Source organism: Tachyglossus aculeatus, chromosome 16 (assembly GCF_015852505.1).
Source record: "Tachyglossus aculeatus isolate mTacAcu1 chromosome 16, mTacAcu1.pri, whole genome shotgun sequence".
NCBI lineage: Eukaryota > Metazoa > Chordata > Mammalia > Monotremata > Tachyglossidae > Tachyglossus > Tachyglossus aculeatus.
Genome location: NC_052081.1, coordinates 46,640,061 through 46,660,190, shown reverse-complemented (window position 1 = coordinate 46,660,190; position 20,130 = coordinate 46,640,061). Strand labels below are relative to the sequence as shown.

At 51.1% G+C, this 20,130-nt stretch overlaps 1 protein-coding gene across 13 annotated transcripts in view; it reads right to left on the bottom strand.

Annotated features, from left to right (window-relative positions):
• The window catches only part of SRRM1 (serine and arginine repetitive matrix 1), a 37,476-nt gene extending 25,701 nt beyond the window's left edge, over window positions 1–11,775 (bottom strand). For 5 of the 13 annotated variants that reach the window (XM_038758543.1, XM_038758544.1, XM_038758545.1 and 2 more), the window contains exons 1-4: window positions 11,643–11,773; window positions 3,713–3,802; window positions 2,844–2,966; window positions 455–625 (exon numbers count right to left, since the gene is read on the bottom strand). In XM_038758543.1, coding sequence (XP_038614471.1) covers window positions 455–625; window positions 2,844–2,966; window positions 3,713–3,802; window positions 11,643–11,663 — 405 coding nt within the window. In that variant the 5' untranslated portion in view covers window positions 11,664–11,773. Of the gene's footprint in view, window positions 1–454; window positions 626–1,401; window positions 2,549–2,843; window positions 2,967–3,712; window positions 3,803–11,642 lie in introns of those variants that run through there. The other 8 variants (XM_038758538.1, XM_038758539.1, XM_038758540.1 and 5 more) reach the window with 5 other exon arrangements.
• Window positions 11,776–20,130: the final 8,355 nt, after the last annotated feature.

Below are 20,130 nucleotides of genomic sequence, written 5' to 3'. Positions count from 1 at the left end.
AGGTTCAGGTTTACAGCTTTAAGATACCCTCAAGCACCCTTGACCGACTGACCTCAAATCCAAGTAACTCAGGATCATGCACACATCAAAGCCATTCCCACCGGGCCCTCCTTGCATTCCCCTCCCTCCCCATCTCTCGAAAAACCAATCACATGCAAAAATAATTTACAGGAACATCTACAGGCCAGCTGGGCACCTCTATTAAGGACTCAAACGCTTAGTATAGTGTCCTGTACTCAAAGCACTCAACAAGTACTGACTGACTGATGGACCGAGGAAGGAGAGAACCTGGACCAACTGTCGACTCTCATCGGTTGCAACGGAACGGACCTGCCGATTACCTACATTTCCCAAGCGCTTTACTGGGTGAGGAGCAGGGTCCGTCTCTGACCCATCCACGTCCCTTCCGGCGCTTGAGCCGTCTCCCCGCCCCCGCCCCCGAGTCGTCCGTCACCTGTCTTTGCTTTATTTCCTCTTTCTTCAGTTCCAAGAAAGCGGAGGGGATCCCGGCGATGTTTTCTTGGGCACTCAACAGAAGGGGCCACAGCTCTCCCATAAATTCTCTAGCATTTTTCCCGTTCAAGAACCCAGTCAGGTTGATCTGCATCATTTTGGAATCTGGATTCTGCAGAGAGACATGACAGGAAGATCTACAGGTTACTTTGAAAAAAACCCAATAAGCTATACATTACTTTAAAACAAGTCTACCAGTGGGGCTAAGATTTCGTATACAACTCAATGCTAATTTTTTTTTAAAATTTCCATAATGATTTCTCGGCCAAATAGCACTAGCTAGGATAACCAATTTCTCTCTCTCTCTCACTTTTACCAAAAATTCAAAGCAGCCTCTTAATCCTTTGTGGATGACATAATTTTTGGGGCGAGGGTGGGGGGACGGGGACTGTGTAGCTGGAAAAACGACTTGGAATTCAATCATCATTTACAAATTCTCTCATAGATGGAGGAAAGTGCTTCCTTGGACAATTTCCCTTGTTCTGTGGATCTGCAAAGTGTGCCGAAATGGCACGTGAGTCTAACACGGAAGGTGGTGTTCTCTAACGTCCCTTATGGCCTACTGTGAAGGCTGACGGGAATTTAGGCATGCATTTTCTTACTCTCGCCAAAATTCTAGCCGGAAGGCCTGCCCTGACTGCTTTACGGCCACCGAAATACAAAATAAAAGAACGAAACCAAAATGAAAAGCCCCTCTTGTTACAAAACTGTCTCAGTCCGATTCTGCCCTGTCCACAAAGGGCTAAAAGGTCTGGGGGGGGGGGTCTCCAAAAATAAGAAGGGGAGGGGGAGGGAGGGAAGGGGAGGAAAGAGTTGAAAGGCTACGGTTGTTGGTCAAGCAACAAGGCCCCATAGAACAAGCACAGCTCAACAGCACAAAGCAAGTACAGATTCCAGGTGTCTTCAGTTTCTTCTTGGAACCTTGGGGGGGGTTTGGAATCGCCAAGTCCCCTGTAGAGAAAGATGGTCCCTTGGCTTGCTTCCGACTCCCTACTGCAACTCAACCACCTTGAGTTTAATGTTATATCATTTATCTAAATTGCAAAAGACGAACAAGCAATAATGAGTACACAACCACAAAAAAAGAAAAGATCGTTTCTTTTTTTTTTAAAAAAAAAAAAAGTTCTAAACTCTAATTTCATGCTCAGGATAAGGGGGATTATACCACTCTAGGCTCTAGTGCGCTAACATACAAGGCAGTAAAACATTCGTTCAAAGGAAATTTAAGCTTAAACTTAGTGCTTAAACTGACTTCCCTGGTTTTGGTTTCTTTCGAGTAAAGGGCGTAAAAGCCTCCAAAGTGGGGTGTATGTATATATAAATATATATTTAAATTAAGTATTCTTTATAAGTCAAATCAAAATGCAGCTAGCGAATTATTATAAAAAACGGCAATACCTTATCAGTTGAAAGGGGTGAACTCTTTGAAAAAAGGATTAACATAAAATACATTCACATAAGCATGTATGCCAATAATTCAAATGGTACATCTTACAGTCCCTTGGGTTGCAGTGGCACACTTATCTTAATAAAAATAAAAAATAAAATTAATTTTTTTTTTTAAAGTGAGTTTATCACCATCTCAGACCTCATAGAAAAAGCTACCTCATCTGAGTCTTAACGAGGCCGCCAATTAAATTCAGTCCGCAGCTTAAATTTAACTGAAGTGGTCAATCAAAACCCAAGCCTAGATTTAGGCTGTCGCCTCTTCTAGGAGCTAACGGGGCCCTTGGTATTCGTAGTTAGAGAATGAGCTCCTAACCGATTCCTACTGCCCCACGCGCTTCACACACAGCTCCGTCCACGTTACGGTAATTTCAAAGAGCAGTGTGAAGCTTCGCCCCATTGCTCTCTCGTTCTCCTGTTTGTGCTTTTGTTGTTGTTCGGCCACTTTACACAACTCACCTCCAAACACACACTGCATCATCAAGGGAGTTGGGTCAGAGCGACAATGGGACACTCACTCTGCTGTGACCTAATAAGGTGATGGTGCTATACTTCAGACGCAAGGAATAACTTCCATTTTGGTTCAGGCCTTTTAAATCATAAATCACATCATCATTAGAAAATTGCTGTCAAAGTAACTTAACATGTAACAGCAAAATTACAAACAGTAAGTTTGATTTTTTTTTCACCTGCGTAGCTTTCAAAACTATGCACCTTCACTAAACTTCCAGCCTTAAATTACAAAGTGAATTTCTTTTCACAACATACAATGCAATAAAGCCCTAATTGTATCATCTGTATTCCACTGAGAAATTCACAGTTCCCGCAGATTTCATAACATTGCATTACACATTCAGAAACAATATCCACTTCAAAGCCATTACCTTTACTTCCAGCTGGTTGAATATAAATTCAATTACTACATCATCTTCGAACCCAAGGATTTCTGTTACTCGTTTTGTTATCCAAGGCTTTATCACTTCCAGGTTTACTTTGCTCATGTCTACCTGCGTTGGAAGAAGGGAAAGTGACAACTTAAACATCCCCATCTGGTGGGATTCCCCCTGGTTTTTTCATCCAACCCTGGTCTAACGCACTCCACTACCCCATGTATTAAGTCTGTGGTGGGCCCCTATAAAAATGGGGGTTTTACTCTGGCTTTCATAAGGCAAATCCCTTGTGAGGGACAGAACTGCTTCTAATTCTCCACTCTGTATTCTCTCCCAGCGCTTAGTACAGGGCTCTGAACCCAGTAAGCGCTTGATGGATACCATTATTACTAAAAACTGTTACTACTACTTATTGAACGGCTTGGATTTGGCTATGAAGGGCTTTCAAAAACTCACCTGTGCTGTGCGGCAGCGGCCTGGGAGAGACTCAGGGGCAGAAACTTGAGTTTACGGCGCGGAAGAAGGCAATGGTAAACCACTTCCGTATCTTTACCGAGAAAACTCTACGGATATACTACCAGAATGACTGCAGACGGAGAGTGGGCCATTTTGGGAGATGCGTCCATGGAGTCACTAAGGGTCGGAGACGACTCGACAGCATAAGACAAGATGTGAACGTCTTTGGGTGTGGGGGAGAATGGGAGGGAGGAATTGGAAAGGGGATTTCAATTTCCATGCCGGTAGATAATGGGGCAGGGGTGAAGACCTTCCTTGATGCTCATTATATTGTGATGAGAGCTCGCAGAATAACCCCACGGCAGATTTGTACCGAGACCCCTATGCTGTACAGTGGGAGGCCGTACCTTTTTTTCTAGACATTCTGCAAATTTCAGCTGCTTCAAAAGCTTCTTCTGTTTGTTGCTGAAACGATTGTCCTGTTCTGCACTCGTCCCCTATTGGAAAATTGGGGAGGGGGGTCAAAAAGAAGAAATATCTTAATCACGATAAATCCACAGCATTTATTGAGCGCTCACTGTGTGCAGGGCACTGTAATAATAATGTTGGTATTTGTTAAGTGCTTACTATGTGCCCAGCACTGTTCTAAGTGCTGGGGTAGTTAGATATGGGGTAATCAGGTTGTCCCACGTAGCAATCAGTCTCAATCCCCATTTTACAGATAAGGTAACTGAGGCACCGAGAAGTTAAGCGACTTGCCCAAAGTCACCTAGCTGACAAGTGGCGGAGGTGGGATTGGAACCCACGACCTCTGATTCCTAAGCCCGGGCTCTTTCCACTAAGCCACGCTGCTTCTCAAGCAGTTGGGAGAGGACACCACCATGGAGTGGCGGCAGATGCGTCCCCCGGAATCAACTTTCACATCTGGAGATGGGGCACCTGCTTGCTCAGTGAGCTCTTTCGAACGGCATGTTCCGTCGGCTTCACCGGACGGTACCCCCCGGGACCCCCTTCACCGGCTGGCCATTTTGCCCTGAGCCTCGGGGACTCCCATGGAAAGTTCAAACGAAATGAGACCCAACAATGCCAGGGCCAGTCCGGGTTTATTGCTTTCGCAGGCTGAGGAAGATGGGCAAGATAAGACTCGGTTCCTCTTGCCAACCGCTATGACAGACTTGCTGGACTGGAGGGCAAAAACGGGAGGCCCGGAATTAACACTCTCGATTACACCCAGGGGCTCCGGAAAACTGATGCGCTAAAAATTAATCGGATTTCAAGAGCCTCGTTCCCCGCAGAACGGCACACCATTCCTTTATGGTGGCATTTCTATTTGGTCCGGATCATCTGTTGTTCCGAGATCGGGACAAGGAATAGTCTGCACTCTCTCGCCCTAATGACTAGGCTTGCACTGACGAATGCTGGCTCTACTTAGATATTTATGGAGCTGAACTGGTGTCCTATAAAGTGAAACACAGGAATATGAAGAAACTACTATCTTTTGTTTGTTTTTTTAAGGGACGCAGAAGCAGTACTAAGGGACCGGTTAGCGACGTGTAGCAAAATCTGACTGGAGGAGAAAGCAGGAAACGGATACAAGTGCCTCGTTCTTGGATGTAAATTCAGGGACTAAACGATCTTAGAGAGAGAAAAATCATCTAATTTGACCTAGAAGCTTTTTAAGATCACACTGACTCAAAGCAAGTCCCTGTTTTACAAATGAGGAATGTGTTGATATCACTCATCTGATCCTTCCAGGTTGATACATCAATAGCTAAATGACCCGCGTTTGCAAAAGGGACTGGAATTATTTCGCTCCTCCTTGGGAAAAACCACCAAAGGGACGCTAGCATTCTCTATATGTTGCCAACTTGTACTTCCCAAGCGCTTAGTACAGTGCTCTGCACACAGTAAGCGCTCAATAAATACGATTGATTGATTGATAAACCAAAAGGGATTGTTCTCCTTGAACTCAAATGACGAGCTAGACACCACAGAGCGATCTGCTAAATGTGAGCATTATCTGAAATCTGACATGCTCTGATACCCTGGAAGGGTAGGATGGCAAAAGACGTGTGCTCCAACTTCCACTTTTCACCGTGGGGTTGAGTTCTTGGTTAGAAATTCACTGTAATGTTTCATCCACACCTGCAATAAAACCAACTTGCGGGAAAAAATAAAGCAGCTACTTCATCAGGCTGCGGAAGAAAATCCCAACTATCCAAGCACGGGTGTGGCAACTCCCATCTCACTCTATGGAGTGTCGGGAACACGTCCGCTTTGAGAGCCCCATAACCGGACTCTGAAGTATTTTGTGTCTCAAGCGGTCAAGTGAATCCTCGAAAACGGTGCTCGAATTTTGCTCAGCTCACAAACTACCTACTTAGAGAAGCAGCGTGGCTCAATGGAAAGGGCCCGGGCTTTGGAGTCAGAGGTCATGGGTTCAAATCCTGGCTCCACCAATTGTCAGCTGTGTGACTTTGGGCAAGTCACTTAACTTCTCTGTGCCTCAGTTCCCTCATCTGTAAAATGGGGATTAAGACTGTGAGCCCCCCGTGGGACAACCTGATCACCTTGTATCCCCCCAGCGCTTAGAACAGTGCTCTGCACATAGTAAGCGCTTAACAAATACCATTATTATTATTATTATTATTGAGGGAGGGGAAAGCAAGAAGTGCCACTGATTTTTCATTTCTCTCATCTGCAGCAAGTGGGTTTTGTTTGGGGTGGGCAGAACGAATCTCCAAACTGGGACACCCCAGTTTGGAATGCCCTCCCTCCGCCCATCCGCCAAGCTAGCTCTCTTCCTCCCTTCAAGGCCCTACTGAGAGCTCGCCTCCTCCAGGAGGCCTTCCCAGACTAAGCCCCTTCCTTCCTCTCCCCCTCATCATCTCCCCCATCTTACCTCCTTCCCTTCCCCACAGCACCTGTATATATGGATATGTTTGTACAGATTTATTACTCTATTTATTTATTTTACTTATACATATCTATTCTATTTATTTTATTTTGTTAGTATGTTTGTTTTGTTTTCTGTCTCCCCCTTCTAGACTGTGAGCCCACTGTTGGGAAGGGACTGTCTCTATATGTTGCCAACTTGTACTTCCCAAGCGCTTAGTACAGTGCTCTGCACACAGTAAGCGCTCAATAAATACGACTGATTGATTGACACCTACTACAACAAGGTAGCAAACTTGGAATAGATTTGCCAGGGCAACAATGTGCCACTTGTCGGCTGTGTGACCTTGGGCAAGACACTTCACTCCTCTGGGCCTCGGTTAACTCATCTGTAAAATGGGGATTAAGACCGTGAGCCCCACGTGGGACAACCTGATTATCTCGTGACTGCCCCAGCACCTTAGAACAGTGCTCGGCACATAGTAAGCGCTTAACAAATACCATTATAATAACAATAATAATAGTGCCTGGCACATACTAAGTGCTTAACAAACACCACAACTATGATGATTACTCATCTGCCTTAAAGGCTCCTCTGCACCAGGACTTTCCCTCCCACCCCCCACCCCCACCTGCAAAGCAGGCCTTACCTATGGATAGTACCATAATTATTATTATTGTTATTATTATTATTATTGATAATGATGATGGAATTTGTTAAGCGTTTACTACGTACCAAGCACTGTTCTACATTGATAATTGTGATACCTGGTAGGCGCGTACAACGTGCAAAGCGCTGGGCTAAGCGCTGGGGGTGGACACAAGCAATCGGAGAAGCACCATGACTTAATGGACGGAGCCCGGCCTGGGAATCAAAGGACATGGGTTCTAATCCTGGCTTCATTACTTGTCTGCTGTGTGACCTTGGGCCAGCCACGCAGCGTGGCTTCATGGAAAGAGCCTGGGCTTGGGAGTCAGAGGATGTGGTTTCTAATCCCGGCTCTGCCACTGTCTGCTGTGTGACCTTGGGCAAGTCACTTCACTTCTCAGGGCCTCAGTTACCTCATCTGTAAAATGGGGATTAAGGCTGTAAGCTCCACATAGGACAACCTAATTACCTTGTATCTACCCCAGCGGTTAGAACAGTGCTTAGCACATTGTAAGCGCTTAACAAATACCATAACTATTAATAATTTTTATTATCTGATTTCCATCCCCATGTTTCCATAGTCACCCTGGCTTCAAGCAGCAAGGCCCAGTGGCTACAACTCGATCCTGGGACTTGGAAGGTCCTGGGTTCTAATCCCGGCTCTGCCCCTTGTCTGCTGAAGGGGCCTTGGGCAGGTCCCTTCACTTCTCTGGGCCTCAGTTCTCTCCTCTGTAAAATGGGGGTGGAGACTGGGAGCCCAACCCAGTCCCAAGATTACCTTGGCTCCACCCTAGCACTTAGTACACAGTAAGCACTTACAAATACCACTATTATTATTATTATTCAAGGATTCCCTCCTCTGCAAAATGGGGCTGGGGACTGGGAGCCCCTCGTGGGGCAGGGACTGAGCATAACTGATTACCCTGGCTCCACCCCAGCGTTTAGTACATAGTAATACAGTACAAAGGATTTGTTCAAATCCCAGCTCTGCCAACTGTCAGCTTTGTGACTTTGGGCAAGTCACTTTACTTCTCTGGGCCTCAGTTCCCTCATCTGGAAAATGGGGATTAAGACTGTGAGCCCCACATGGGACAAACCTGATCACCTTGTATCCCCCGGGCGCTTAGAACAGTGCTTTGCACATAGTAAGCGCTTAACAAATACCATCATTATTAGTAGTAGTAGTAGTAGTAGTAAGCGCTTACAAATACCATCATCATTATTATTATTATTATTCTTCAAGGATTCCCTCCTCTGCAAAATGGGGCTAGGGACTGGGCCCAACCTGATTACCCTGGCTCCACCCCAGCGCTTAGTACATAGTAAGCGCTTACAAATACCATCTTCATCATCATTATTATTATTCATCATCATTATTATTATTCTTCAAGGATTCCCTCCTCTGCAAAATGGGGCTGGGGACTGGGAGCCCCACGTGGGGCAGGGACTGGGCCCACCCGATTACCCCGGCTCCACCTCAGCGCCTAGTACATAGTAAGCGCTTACAAATACCATCCTCCTCATTATTATTACTATTATTCTTCAAGGATTCCCTCCTCTGCAAAATGGGGCTGGGGACTGGGAGCCCCACATGGGGCAGGGACTGGGCCCAACCCGATGACCCCGGCTCCACCTCAGTGCCTAGTACATAGTAAGCGCTTACAAATACCATCCTCCTCATTATTATTATTCATCATCATCACTATTATTATTATTCTTCTTCAAGGATTCCCTCCTCTGCAAAATGGGGCTAGGGACTGGGAGCCCCACGTGGGGCAGGAACTGGGCCCAACCCGATGACCCCGGCTCCACCTCAGCACCTAGTACATAGTAAGCGCTTACAAATACCATCCTCCTCATTATTATTATTCATCATCATCACTATTATTATTATTATTCTTCAAGGATTCCCTCCTCTGCAAAATGGGACTGGGGGCCCCACGTGGAGCAGGGCCTGGGCCCAACCCGATGACCCTGGCTCCACCTCAGCGCTCGGTACATAGTAAGCGCTTACAAATACCATCCTCCTCATTATTATTCCTCATCATTCTTCTTCTTCTTCTTCTTCTTCTTCAGGGATTCCCTGTTCTGTAAAATGGGCCTGGGGGGCCCCACGTGGGGCAGGGCCTGGGCCCAACCCGTTGACCCCGGCTCCACCTCAGTGCTTGGTACACAGTAAACACTTACAGATACCATCCTCCTCATTATTATTCCTCATCATCATTATTATTATTTTTCTTCAGGGATTCCCTCTTATGTAAAATGGGACTGGGGGGCCCCACGTGGGGCAGGGCCTGGGCCCAACCCGATGACCCCGGCTCCACCTCAGCGCTCGGTACATAATAAGCGCTTACAGATACCATCCTCCTCGTTATTATTCCTCATCATTATTATTATTACTCTTCTTCAGGGATTCCCTGTTCTGTAAAATGGGACTGGGGGCCCCACGTGGGGCAGGGCCTGGGCCCAACCCGATGACCCCGGCTCCACCTCAGCGCTCCGTACATAGTAAGTGCTTACAGATACCATCCTCCTCGTTATTATTCCTCATCATTATTATTATTACTCTTCTTCAGGGATTCCCTGTTCTGTAAAATGGGACTGGGGGCCCCACGTGGGGCAGGGCCTGGGCCCAACCCGATGACCCCGGCTCCACCTCAGCGCTCCGTACATAGTAAGTGCTTACAGATACCATCCTCCTCATTATTATTCCTCATCATTATTATTATTACTCTTCTTCAGGGATTCCCTGTTCTGTAAAATGGGACTGGGGGCCCCACGTGGGGCAGGGCCTGGGCCCAACCCGATGACCCCGGCTCCACCTCAGCGCTCGGTACATAGTAAGCGCTTACAAATACCATCCTCCTCATTATTATTATTCATCATCATCACTATCATTATTATTATTATTCTTCAGGGATTCCCTCCTCTGCAAAATGGGACTGGGGGCCCCACGTGGAGCAGGGCCTGGGCCCAACCCGATGACCCTGGCTCCACCTCAGCGCTCGGTACATAGTAAGCGCTTACAAATACCATCCTCCTCATTATTATTCCTCCTCATTATTCTGCTTCTTCTTCTTCTTCTTCTTCAGGGATTCCTTGTTCTGTAAAATGGGGCTGGGGGGCCCCACGTGGGGCAGGGCCTGGGCCCAACCCGATGACCCTGGCTCCACCTCAGCGCTCGGTACATAGTAAGCGCTTACAGATACCATCCTCCTCATTACTATTCCTCCTCATTCTTCTTCTTCAGGGATTCCCTCTTCTGTAAAATGGGCCTGGGGGGGCCCCACGTGGGGCAGGGCCTGGGCCCAACCCGATGACCCCGGCTCCACCTCAGCGCTCGGTACATAGTAAGTGCTTACAGATACCATCCCCCTCATTATTATTCCTCATCATTATTATTATTCTTCTTCAGAGTTTCCCTCTTCTGTAAAATGGGACTGGGGGGCCCCACGTGGGGCAGGGCCTGGGCCCAACCCGATGACCCCAGCTCCATCTCAGCGCTCGGTACATAGTAAGCGCTTACAAATACCATCCTCCTCATTATTATTCATCATCATTCTTCTTCTTCTTCTTCAGGGACTCCCTCTTCTGTAAAACGGGCCTGGGGGGCCCCACGTGGGGCAGGGCCTGGGCCCAACTCGATGACCCCGGCTCCACCTCAGCGCTCGGTACATAGTAAGCGCTTATAGATACCATCCTCCTCATTATTATTATTACTCTTCTTCAAGGATTCCCTGTTCTGTAAAATGGGACTGGGGGCCCCACGTGGGGCAGGGCCTGGGCCCAACCCGATGACCCCGGCTCCACCTCAGCGCTCGGTACATAGTAAGCGCTTACAAATACCATCCTCATCATTATTATTCCTCATCATCACTATTATTATTCTTCAGAGATTTCCTCTTCTGTAAAATGGGGCTGGGGACTGGGAGGCCAAACGTGGGGCAGGGCCTGGGCCCAACCCGATGACCCCGGCTCCACCTCAGCGCTCGGTACATAGTAAGAGCTTACAGATACCATCCTCCTCATTATTATTCCTCATCATTATTATTATTATTATTATTCAGGGATTCCCTGTTCTGTAAAATGGGACTGGGGGGCCCCACGTGGGGCAGGGCCTGGGCCCAACTCGATGACCCCGGCTCCACCTCAGCGCTTGGTACATAGTAAGCGCTTACAAATACCATCCTCCTCATTATTATTCCTCACCATCACTATTATTATTCTTCAGCGATTCCCTCTTCTGTAAATTGGGACTGGGGGCCCCACGTGGGGCAGGGCCTGGGCCCAACGCGATGACCCCGGCTCCACCTCAGCGCTCGGTACACAGTAAACGCTTACAAATACCATCCTCCTCATTATTATTCCTCATCATCATTATTATTACTTTTCTTCAAGAATTCCCTCTTCAGTAAAATGGGGCTGGGGGGCCCCACGTGGGGCAGGGCCTGGGCCCAGCGCGATGACCCCGGCTCCACCTCAGCGCTGCGTACGTAGTGGGCGCTTACAAGGGGGATTATTCTAGCGATTGTTAGTCAGGGGTCCCTTCCTCACGACGACGACGACGGGCCTCGCCGCCATTTTGGGGGCGGGGGCGGGAGGGGGCGGCGGTTCCGGTTCGGGACCGGCCCCCCTCCGGCGGGGCAGGGCGGGCCGGGCCGGTCTGGGGGCGTCGGGGGAGCCCCCCCCCCGCCGCTCTGAGGGGATGGGTGGAAGGAAGGAAGGAAGGAAGGGCCCGGGCCTCCGCCGCCCCCCACCCCCCTCGCCCGCCCGCCCGCTCCCCGCCGACTTACGCGGAAGAAGCCCGCGTCCATCTTGCTGCCTCGCTCGGAGCTGGCTCCCTGGCCCAGAATGCACCGCGGCGGGGGGACCGGGGCGCCAACGGCGCGCGCGCCCAGACCAACCTCTCGGCTCCGGCCCCGCCCCTCGGCCCCTCGGCCCCGCGACCCGACGACGACGCCGACGACGCACGGCGCCTCGGCGCGCGCGCGCAAGGGCGTCCCTCCCACGCTCTCCCCACCCCTCCGGCGTCGGTTAGGAGAGGCGGGCAGAGCGCGGGGAACCAATGGGAGCGAAGAGAGGCAAGCGGAGGACCAATGGGAGCGAAGAGAGGCGCCCGGAGGACCAATGAGAGCGGCGCTTCTCTTTCTCGCTCCCTCTGCGCCCTCCTCCGCGGGCTTCAGTCAGGAGAGGCGGGCGGAGCGCGGGGAACCAATGAGAGGGAAGAGAGGCAAGCGGAGGACCAATGGGAGCGAAGAGAGGCTCGCGGAGGACCAATGGGAGCGAAGAGAGGCGCCCGGAGGACCAATGGGAGCGGCGCTTCTCTCTTTCTCGCTCCCTCTCCCTGCCCTCTGCGCCTTCCTCCGCGGGCTTCAGTCAGGAGAGGCGGGCGGAGCGCGGGGAACCAATGAGAGGGAAGAGAGGCAAGCGGAGGACCAATGGGAGCGAAGAGAGGCTCGCGGAGGACCAATGGGAGCGAAGAGAGGCGCCCGGAGGACCAATGGGAGCGGCGCTTCTCTCTTTCTCGCTCCCTCTCCCTGCCCTCTGCGCCTTCCTCCGCGGGCTTCAGTCAGGAGAGGCGGGTTGAGCACGGGAAACCAATGGGAGCGGGGAGCGGCGCAGGGGGAACCAATGGGAGCGAAGAGAGGCTCGCGGAGGACCAATGGGAGAGGCGCCTCTCTTTCTCGCTTCCTCTCCCTGCCCTCTGCGTCCTCCTCCGCGGGCTTCAGTCAGGAGAGGCGGGCGGAGCGCGGGGAACCAATGGGAGCGAAGAGAGGCGAGCGGAGGACCAATGGGAGCGGCGCCTCTCTTTCTCGCTCCCTCTGCTCCCTCCTCCGCGGGCTTTAGTCAGGAGAGGCGGGCGGAGCGCGGGGAGCCAATGGGAGCGAAGAGAGATAAGTGGAGGACCAATGGGAGCGAAGAGAGGCACGCGGAGGACCAATGGGAGCGAAGAGAGGCGCGCGGAGGGCCAATGGGAGTGGCGTCTATCTTTGTCACTCCCTCTCCCTGCCCTCTGCGCCTTCCTCCGAGGACTTCAGTCAGGAGAGGCGGGCGGAGCGCGGGGAACCAATGGGAGCGAAGAGAGGCAGGCGGAGGACCAATGGGAGCGAAGAGAGGCGCGCGGAGGGCCAATGGGAGCGGCGTCTATCTCACTCCCTCTCCCTGCCCTCTGCGCCCTCCTCCGCGGGCTGTAGTCAGGAGAGGAGGGTTGAGCACGGGGAACCAATGGGAGCGAAGAGAGGAACGCGGAGGACCAATGGGAGCTGCGTCTCTCGCGCGCCCTCTCCCTGCCTTCTGCGCCCTCCTCCGCGGGTTTTAGTCAGGAGAGGCGGGCGGAGCACGGGGAACCAATGGGAGCGAAGAGAGGGGTACGGAGGACCAATGGGAGCAGCGTCTCCCTCACTTCTTCTCCCTGCCCTCTGCGCCCTCCTCCGCGGGCTTCGGTCTGGAGAGGCAGGCGGCGCGCGGGGAACCAATGGGAGCGAAGAGAGGCGCAAGGGGGAACCAATGGGAGTGAAGAGAGGCGCGCGGGGGGACCAATGGGAGCGAAGAGAGGCGTGCGGAGGACCAATGGGAGCTGCGTCTCTCTCCCCCCTCCCCCTCCCTCCCTCTCCCCCTCCCCCCTCTCCCTCCCCCTTTCTCTCTCTCCCTCTCCCTCCCTCTCTCTCTCCCTCCCCCTCTCTCTCTCCCTCCCCCTCCCTCTCTCTCCCCCTCCCTCTCTCTCCCCCCTCCCTCTCCCTCTCCCCTCCCTCTCTCCCTCTCCCCCTCTCTCCCCCCTCCCCCTCCCTCTCTCCCTCTCCCTCTCTCTCCCTCCCTCTCCCTCTCTCCCCCTCCCTCCCTCCCTCCCTCTCCCTCCCTCTCTCCCTCCCTCCCCCTCCCTCTTCCCCCCCTCTCTCCCTCTCCCTCCCTCCCTCTCTCCCTTCCTCTCCCTCTCCCCCCTCTCCCTCCCTCCCTCTCCCTCGCTCCCTCTTCCCTCCCCCCTCTCCCCCTCCGTCCTCCTCTCTCCCTCCCTCTCTCTCTCTCCCCCCGCCCCCCCCCAGCTTCAGTCTGGAGAGGCGGGCGGAACGCGGGGAACCAATGGGAGCGGGGAGCGGCGCAAGGGGAACCAATGGGAGCAAAGAAAGGTGCGTGAGAGACCAATGGGAGCGGCGTCTCTCTCTCTCTCTCTCTCTCTCTCTCTCTCTTTCTTTCTTTCTTTCTTTCTCTCTCTCTCTCTCTCTTTCTCTCCCCCTCTCCCCCTCTCCCCCCCCGCCCCCTCCTCCGCGGGCTTCAGTCAGGAAGGCGGGCGGCGCACGGAGAGCCAATGGGAGCCAAGCGCGGCGCCCGGGGAACCAATGGGAGCGAAGAGAGGCGCGCGGGGGACCAATGGGAGCGAAGAGAGGCGCCCTCTGTCCCTCCCGTTGTCCTCTCCCTCCCTGAGGTAAAGAGGACTCTTTATGGCGTCTGACAAGTACCATAAAAGCAAAACAGTTTCGCCAAATCTCCCCCATTCATTCATTCAGTCGTATTTATCGCGTGCTTTCATTCATTCAGTCAGTCGTATTTATTGAGCGCTTACTGTGTGCAGAGCACTGGACTAAGCGCTTGGGAAGTCCAAGTTGGCAACATCTAGAGACGGTCCCTACCCAACAGTGGGCTCACAGTCTAGAAGGGGGAGACAGACAACAAAACAAAACCTATTAACAAAATAAAAGGAGGGAGGTAGGGCTGGGGGGATAATAATGACATTTATTAAGCGCTTACTATGTGCAAAGCACTGTTTTAAGCGCTGGGGGGATACAAGGTGATCAGGTTGTCCCGCGTGGGGCTCACAGTCATCATCCCCATTTTACAGATGAGGGAACTGAGGCTCCGAGAAGTGGAGTGACTCGCCCAAGATCACACAGCAGACATATGGTGGAGCCGGGATTCGAACCCATGACCTCTGACTCCAAAGCCCGGCCTCCTTCCACTGAGCCACGGTGCTTCTTGTGATGGGGAGGGGGAGAAGAAAGAGGGGGCTCAGTCCTTTAGCAATTCACTCGAATGGCAGGATACAAGCCCCTCTTGTTTTAATAATAATTTTGGTAGGCATTAAGCGCTTACTAATTAAGCGCTCCAACAATAGATCCTTCCCTGACTAAGCCCCCCTTTCCTCTTCTCCCACTCCCCTCTGTGTCACCCTGACTCGCCCCCTTTATTCATCCATCAATCCATCAGTCGTATTTAGTGAGCGCTTACTGTGGGCAGAGCACTGTACTAAGCGCTTAGTGAAGGGGGCAGCCGGATGCGTGATGAGCCAGGGTGGGGCCAGGGGCAAAGGAAGCGGGCACCACATAGAGTAATAATGGGGATGAAGACTGTGAGCCCCTGTGGGACAACCTGATCACCTTGTAACCTCCCCAGCACTTAGTGCTTTGCACATAGTAAGCGCTTAATAAATGCCATTATTATTATTATTATTATTATTCCCCCTTCCCAGCCCCATAGCACTTTGATCCATATCTGACTCCCCCTCTAGACTGTAAGCTCGGTGGTGGGCAGGGAATGTGTCTGTTTATTATTCTATCGTCCTCTCCCCAGCGTTTAGTACAGTACTCTGCATACAGTAAGCGCCCAATAAATACGGTTGAATGAATGAATCAATCCTGCAAAACCACCAGGAGAAATCAATCAATCAATCATATTTATTGAGCGCTTACTGTGTGCCGAGCACTGTACTAAGCGCTTGGGAAAGGCAGCCAGACGATTCCCGTGCCCCCGCGGGAAGTGAAAAACCCCAACATCTTTCACTGTTCAAGTAAGATTTTTATTTTTAAAACAAACCAACCTTACCCTTCAATCTTCTCCTGGTGAGGGGAGGAGAGCTGACCATACTTCCCGGGTGAGGTGGATTTTCTCACCTAATTACACTAAGCCAAAACTTCAGAGCCTTTAAAACAAAGAGCAGCTGTCCGAAGGAGGAGGAAGGGCAGGGATCTTGGAAGGGCTTCTCCATCAGGGCCAGGGATGGAGCACCAGAATGGCGTGGGATTTCCTGAAGCTGCCTGGAATCAATCAATCGTATTTATTGAGCGCTTACTATCCGCAGAGATGTTCTGATCAAGCTGCTGACCCTGATCAAGAAGTTCCCGAGGAGTCCTGGAAACAAGGAGTGAACACTCCAAGCCACACGAGGGATAGGTCCGGGATGTACTAGTTTTCCAAAAAAAAAAAATTCATTTGTTTGTTTTATTGTATTTGTTAAGCTCTTACTATGGGCTACTGTTCAAAGCACTGGGGCAGATGCAAGTTAATTAGGTCACACATCGTCCCTGTCCATTATGGGGCTCACAGGCTAAATAGGAGGGAGAACAGGTATTGAATCCCCTTTTTTGTTTGAGGAAACTGAGGTCCAGAGAAGTTAAGTGATTTGCCCACGGTCACACAGCTAGCTGGGATTAAACCCAGGCCCTCTGACTCCGAGGCCTGTGCTTCTTCCACTGGATCAATGCATATTTATTACTCTATTTATTTATTTATTTATTTTACTTGTACATATCTATTCTGTTTATTTTATTTTGTTAGTATGTTTGGTTTTGTCTCCCCCTTTTAGACTGTGAGCCCACTGTTGGGTAGGGACTGTCTCTATATGTTCCCAACTTGTACTTCCCAAGCGCTTAGTACAGTGCTGTGCACACAGTAAGCGCTCAATAAATACGATTGATGATGATGATGATCAATGCTACTTCCCTATTGAGACCTGTGTATATGTATATATGTTTGTACATATTTATTACTCTATTTATTTATTTATTTTGCTTGTACATACCTATTCTATTTATTTTATTTTGTTAGTATGTTTGGTTTTGTTCTCCGTCTCCCCCTTTTAGACTGTGAGCCCACTGTTGGGTAGGGACTGTCTCTATATGTTGCCAACTTGTCCTTCCCAAGTGCTTAGTACAGTGCTCTGCACACAGTAAGCGCTCAATAAATACGATTGATTGATTGATTGATTGATTGACCACTGGAATAAAACTCAGAAAATCCGAATCTTCTCACCCCTCCCTGTCCTCTTCCCCTCTCTATTGGCCAAATGATAATAATAATAATGTTAATAATGCTATTATTTGTTAAGTGCTTACTATGTGTAAAGCACTGCGAGCCCCTTGTGGGAAAGGGACTGGTCCAACCCAATTGGCTTTTATCCACCCCAGCGCTTAGCACAGTGCCTGGCACATAGTAGGCGCTTTAACAAATACCACATTTGGTATTATTAATTATTATTACTGTTCTAACTGCTTGGGTAGATGCAAGATCATCAGGTCCCACAAGGGACTCGCGGTCTAAGTAGGAGAGAGAACAGGTATTGAATCTCCATTTTGCAGGTGAGGGAACTGAAACCCAGAGAAGTGAAGTGACTTGCCTAAAGTCGCACAGCAGACAAGTGGCAGAGGCAGGATTAGAACCCAGGTCCTCTGACTCCTAGGCCTATGCTCTTTCCATTAGGCCACGCTGCTTCCCTACTCTGTGCCTCTATCAATCAATCAATCAATCAATCGTATTTATTGAGCGCTTACTATGTGCAGAGCACTGGACTAAGCGCTTGGGAAGTACAAATTGGCAACACATAGAGACGGTCCCTACCCAACAGTGGGCTCACAGTCTAAAAGGGGGAGACAGAGAACAGAACCAAACATACCAACAAAATAAAATAAATAGGATAGAAATGTACAAGTAAAATAAATAAATAAATAGAGTAATAAATCTATCTCATCCACGGGTTCTTCCCCAGTGCATGATATAGTACCATGCACAGAGTAAGTTACCACTATTTCCAGGTCTCTCCCAAATAATAATAATGGCACTTATTAAGCACTTACTATGTGCAAAGCACTGTTCTAAGCGCTGAATAATAATAATAATAATAATGATGGCGTTAGTTAAGCGCTTACTATGTGCAAAGCACTGTTCTAAGCGCTGGGGGGGATACAAGGTGATCAGGTTGTCCCACGTGGGGCTCACAGTCTTAATCCCCATTTTACAGATGAGGGAACTGAGGCACAGAGAAGTGTCTGCTGTGTTGCCTTGGGCAAGTCGTTTCACTTCTCTGTGCCTCAGTGACCTCATCTGTAAAATGGGGATTGAGACTGTGAGCCCCACAAGGGACAGGGACTATGTCCAACTCTATTTGCTTGGATTTCATTCATGCATTCATTCATTCAATCGTATTTATTGAGCGCTTATTGTGTGCAGAGCACTGTACTAAGCGCTTGGGAAGGACAAGTCGGCAACAGATAGAGACGGTCCCTACCCAACAACGGGCTCACAGTCTGGAAGGGGGATCCACCCCAGGACTTAGTACAGTGCCTGGCACTTAGTAAGTGCTTAACAAATACCACAGTTATTATTATTATTATTATTATTATTATTATTATTATTATTATTATGTCCCTTCTCCCCATCTTCCATTCCCTGGGTCTCTGCCACCACAGAGGCTATCATTTTCTCTCTCCCTCTCTTGCTTCCAAGCCCCCGCCCATCCATGACGGCATCCCATTCATTCATTCATTCAATCGTATTTATTGAGCGCTTACTGTGCGCAGAGCACTGTACTAAGCGCTTGGGAAGTACAAGTTGGCAACATAAACCATTTCAGAGTGTGGAAATTACACAATTAACAAACCCAGCGGCCCACAGACACAAACCCCATCCCACTTGTCCTTTCATTGCCCCCTGCCCCCCAGGAATACCAGGCAGTTTGAGAGCTGGGGAGATTAAAACTGGAGCTCCATGTGTGCGGGGCAGAGCAAGTGCTTAGCACAGTGTTCTGCACATTAGGTGCACTCAGTCGGTTGTACTTATTGAGCACTTACCTTTCGCACAGCCCTGTTCTAAGCGTTAGGGTGAGTAAAATTGTAACATGATTGATTGATTGACTGAATGTCCTTTAGCTCCCACTGGACATTTGAAAACCAGACATGTAGTGTTCTATCAAAAAAAACCATTTATTTGAAAGCGAACAACAGTGAATTGAGAAGTAGAAGAAAACCTGCCCTCCGCCCCACCCTGGAGTCCGAGCCTTCTAGTCGCGTGAGCCTTCCCAAGGGAGAACGGAGCTGGTCTCTCAAATAGCCACTTTCCCCCGGAGAGAAACAGCACCCAGCAGGCGCAGAGAAAAGACTCGGATTCCTTTCCCTTCCTCCCTTCACACCACCCCGGGGAGGAGGAGATGGAGGAAAAAGGACTGCTCCAGAAAGTGCCGGGGGTTAGATTTTAGGTGCCGTTGACCAGAACTGAGGTCAGCCCGGCGCCCATGGGGTAACCAGCCGGCCGGCTCCCTTCCGACCCCAGGGCTGGGCAGGAAGGAGCGTGGGGCTCCAGGACACGGAGGGCCGACTCTCCCCGTGGGGGCCGGAGAGGCTCGGGTTGGCGGAGCGCTTAGCGGAGCACAATTACACTACAGAGAGAGCGACAGTGAGGCCGCTATGCTTCCACCCACGGGGCCCGGGGCGACGGCGGGGCATGCCTGGCGAGCCTCGCTCTCCCTGCCCCCTGGCACGGCGGGCAGTCCCACGGTTGCAGGTGGGGTCTGCTCTAGATCCAGATTCTGGGGAAAACGCGGCTCTAGAGCGGCCGTGTTGTCCCGCTCACAGACCGCGGCCCGGCAGGTCCAGGATGCCGACGTTCCAGGCCCGGGTGCCCTGCTGGCCTCCTCCCGGGGCACCTCCTCACTTTTCCTGGGGAAAAGGAGTCAGTGCCCGGGGGCGAGCTGTAGCCCAGGACTGGTGTGGGTCAGTCAGTGTTCCGATGGGCGGCGACGGAATGGCGATGGGCGCCCGGGCCATTGGGGCGGGCACAAGAGCCCACCAAACTGGCGGGGAGGGCGAGACCAGCGTGGGGTGGGTGGGCCCTGGGCTCTCCGGCAGTTGGTCCGCGGGGTCTCCTCTGAGGGGCCCAGGGATGCCCAGTTGGTGAGCAGTCCCTTTAGCTTCTGGGCCTCGGATTCTCCAGGATCTCTGGCCACGGGGCTCCTGGATCTTCAGCTGCTGGGCCCCAGGGTCTCCGGCCACCAGATCCCAGGCTCTCTGGCCGCCGGGCTCCAGGCTGTCCGGCCGTGGGGTCTCGGGCTGCCGGGCCCCAGGGTCTCCAGCTGTTAGACCCCGGGGTCTCTGGCTGCCCGTCCCACGTTTGTCCACGCGGCCTTCTGGTAGTTACCAGAGCCTCCGCCTTCAGCCGGGAAACAGCCGTCCGCAGATCCGGGATCCACGATCGGGAGAGACGATCCAGAGCCAGGCGTTAAGGAAACCTCCCGTCGTCCAC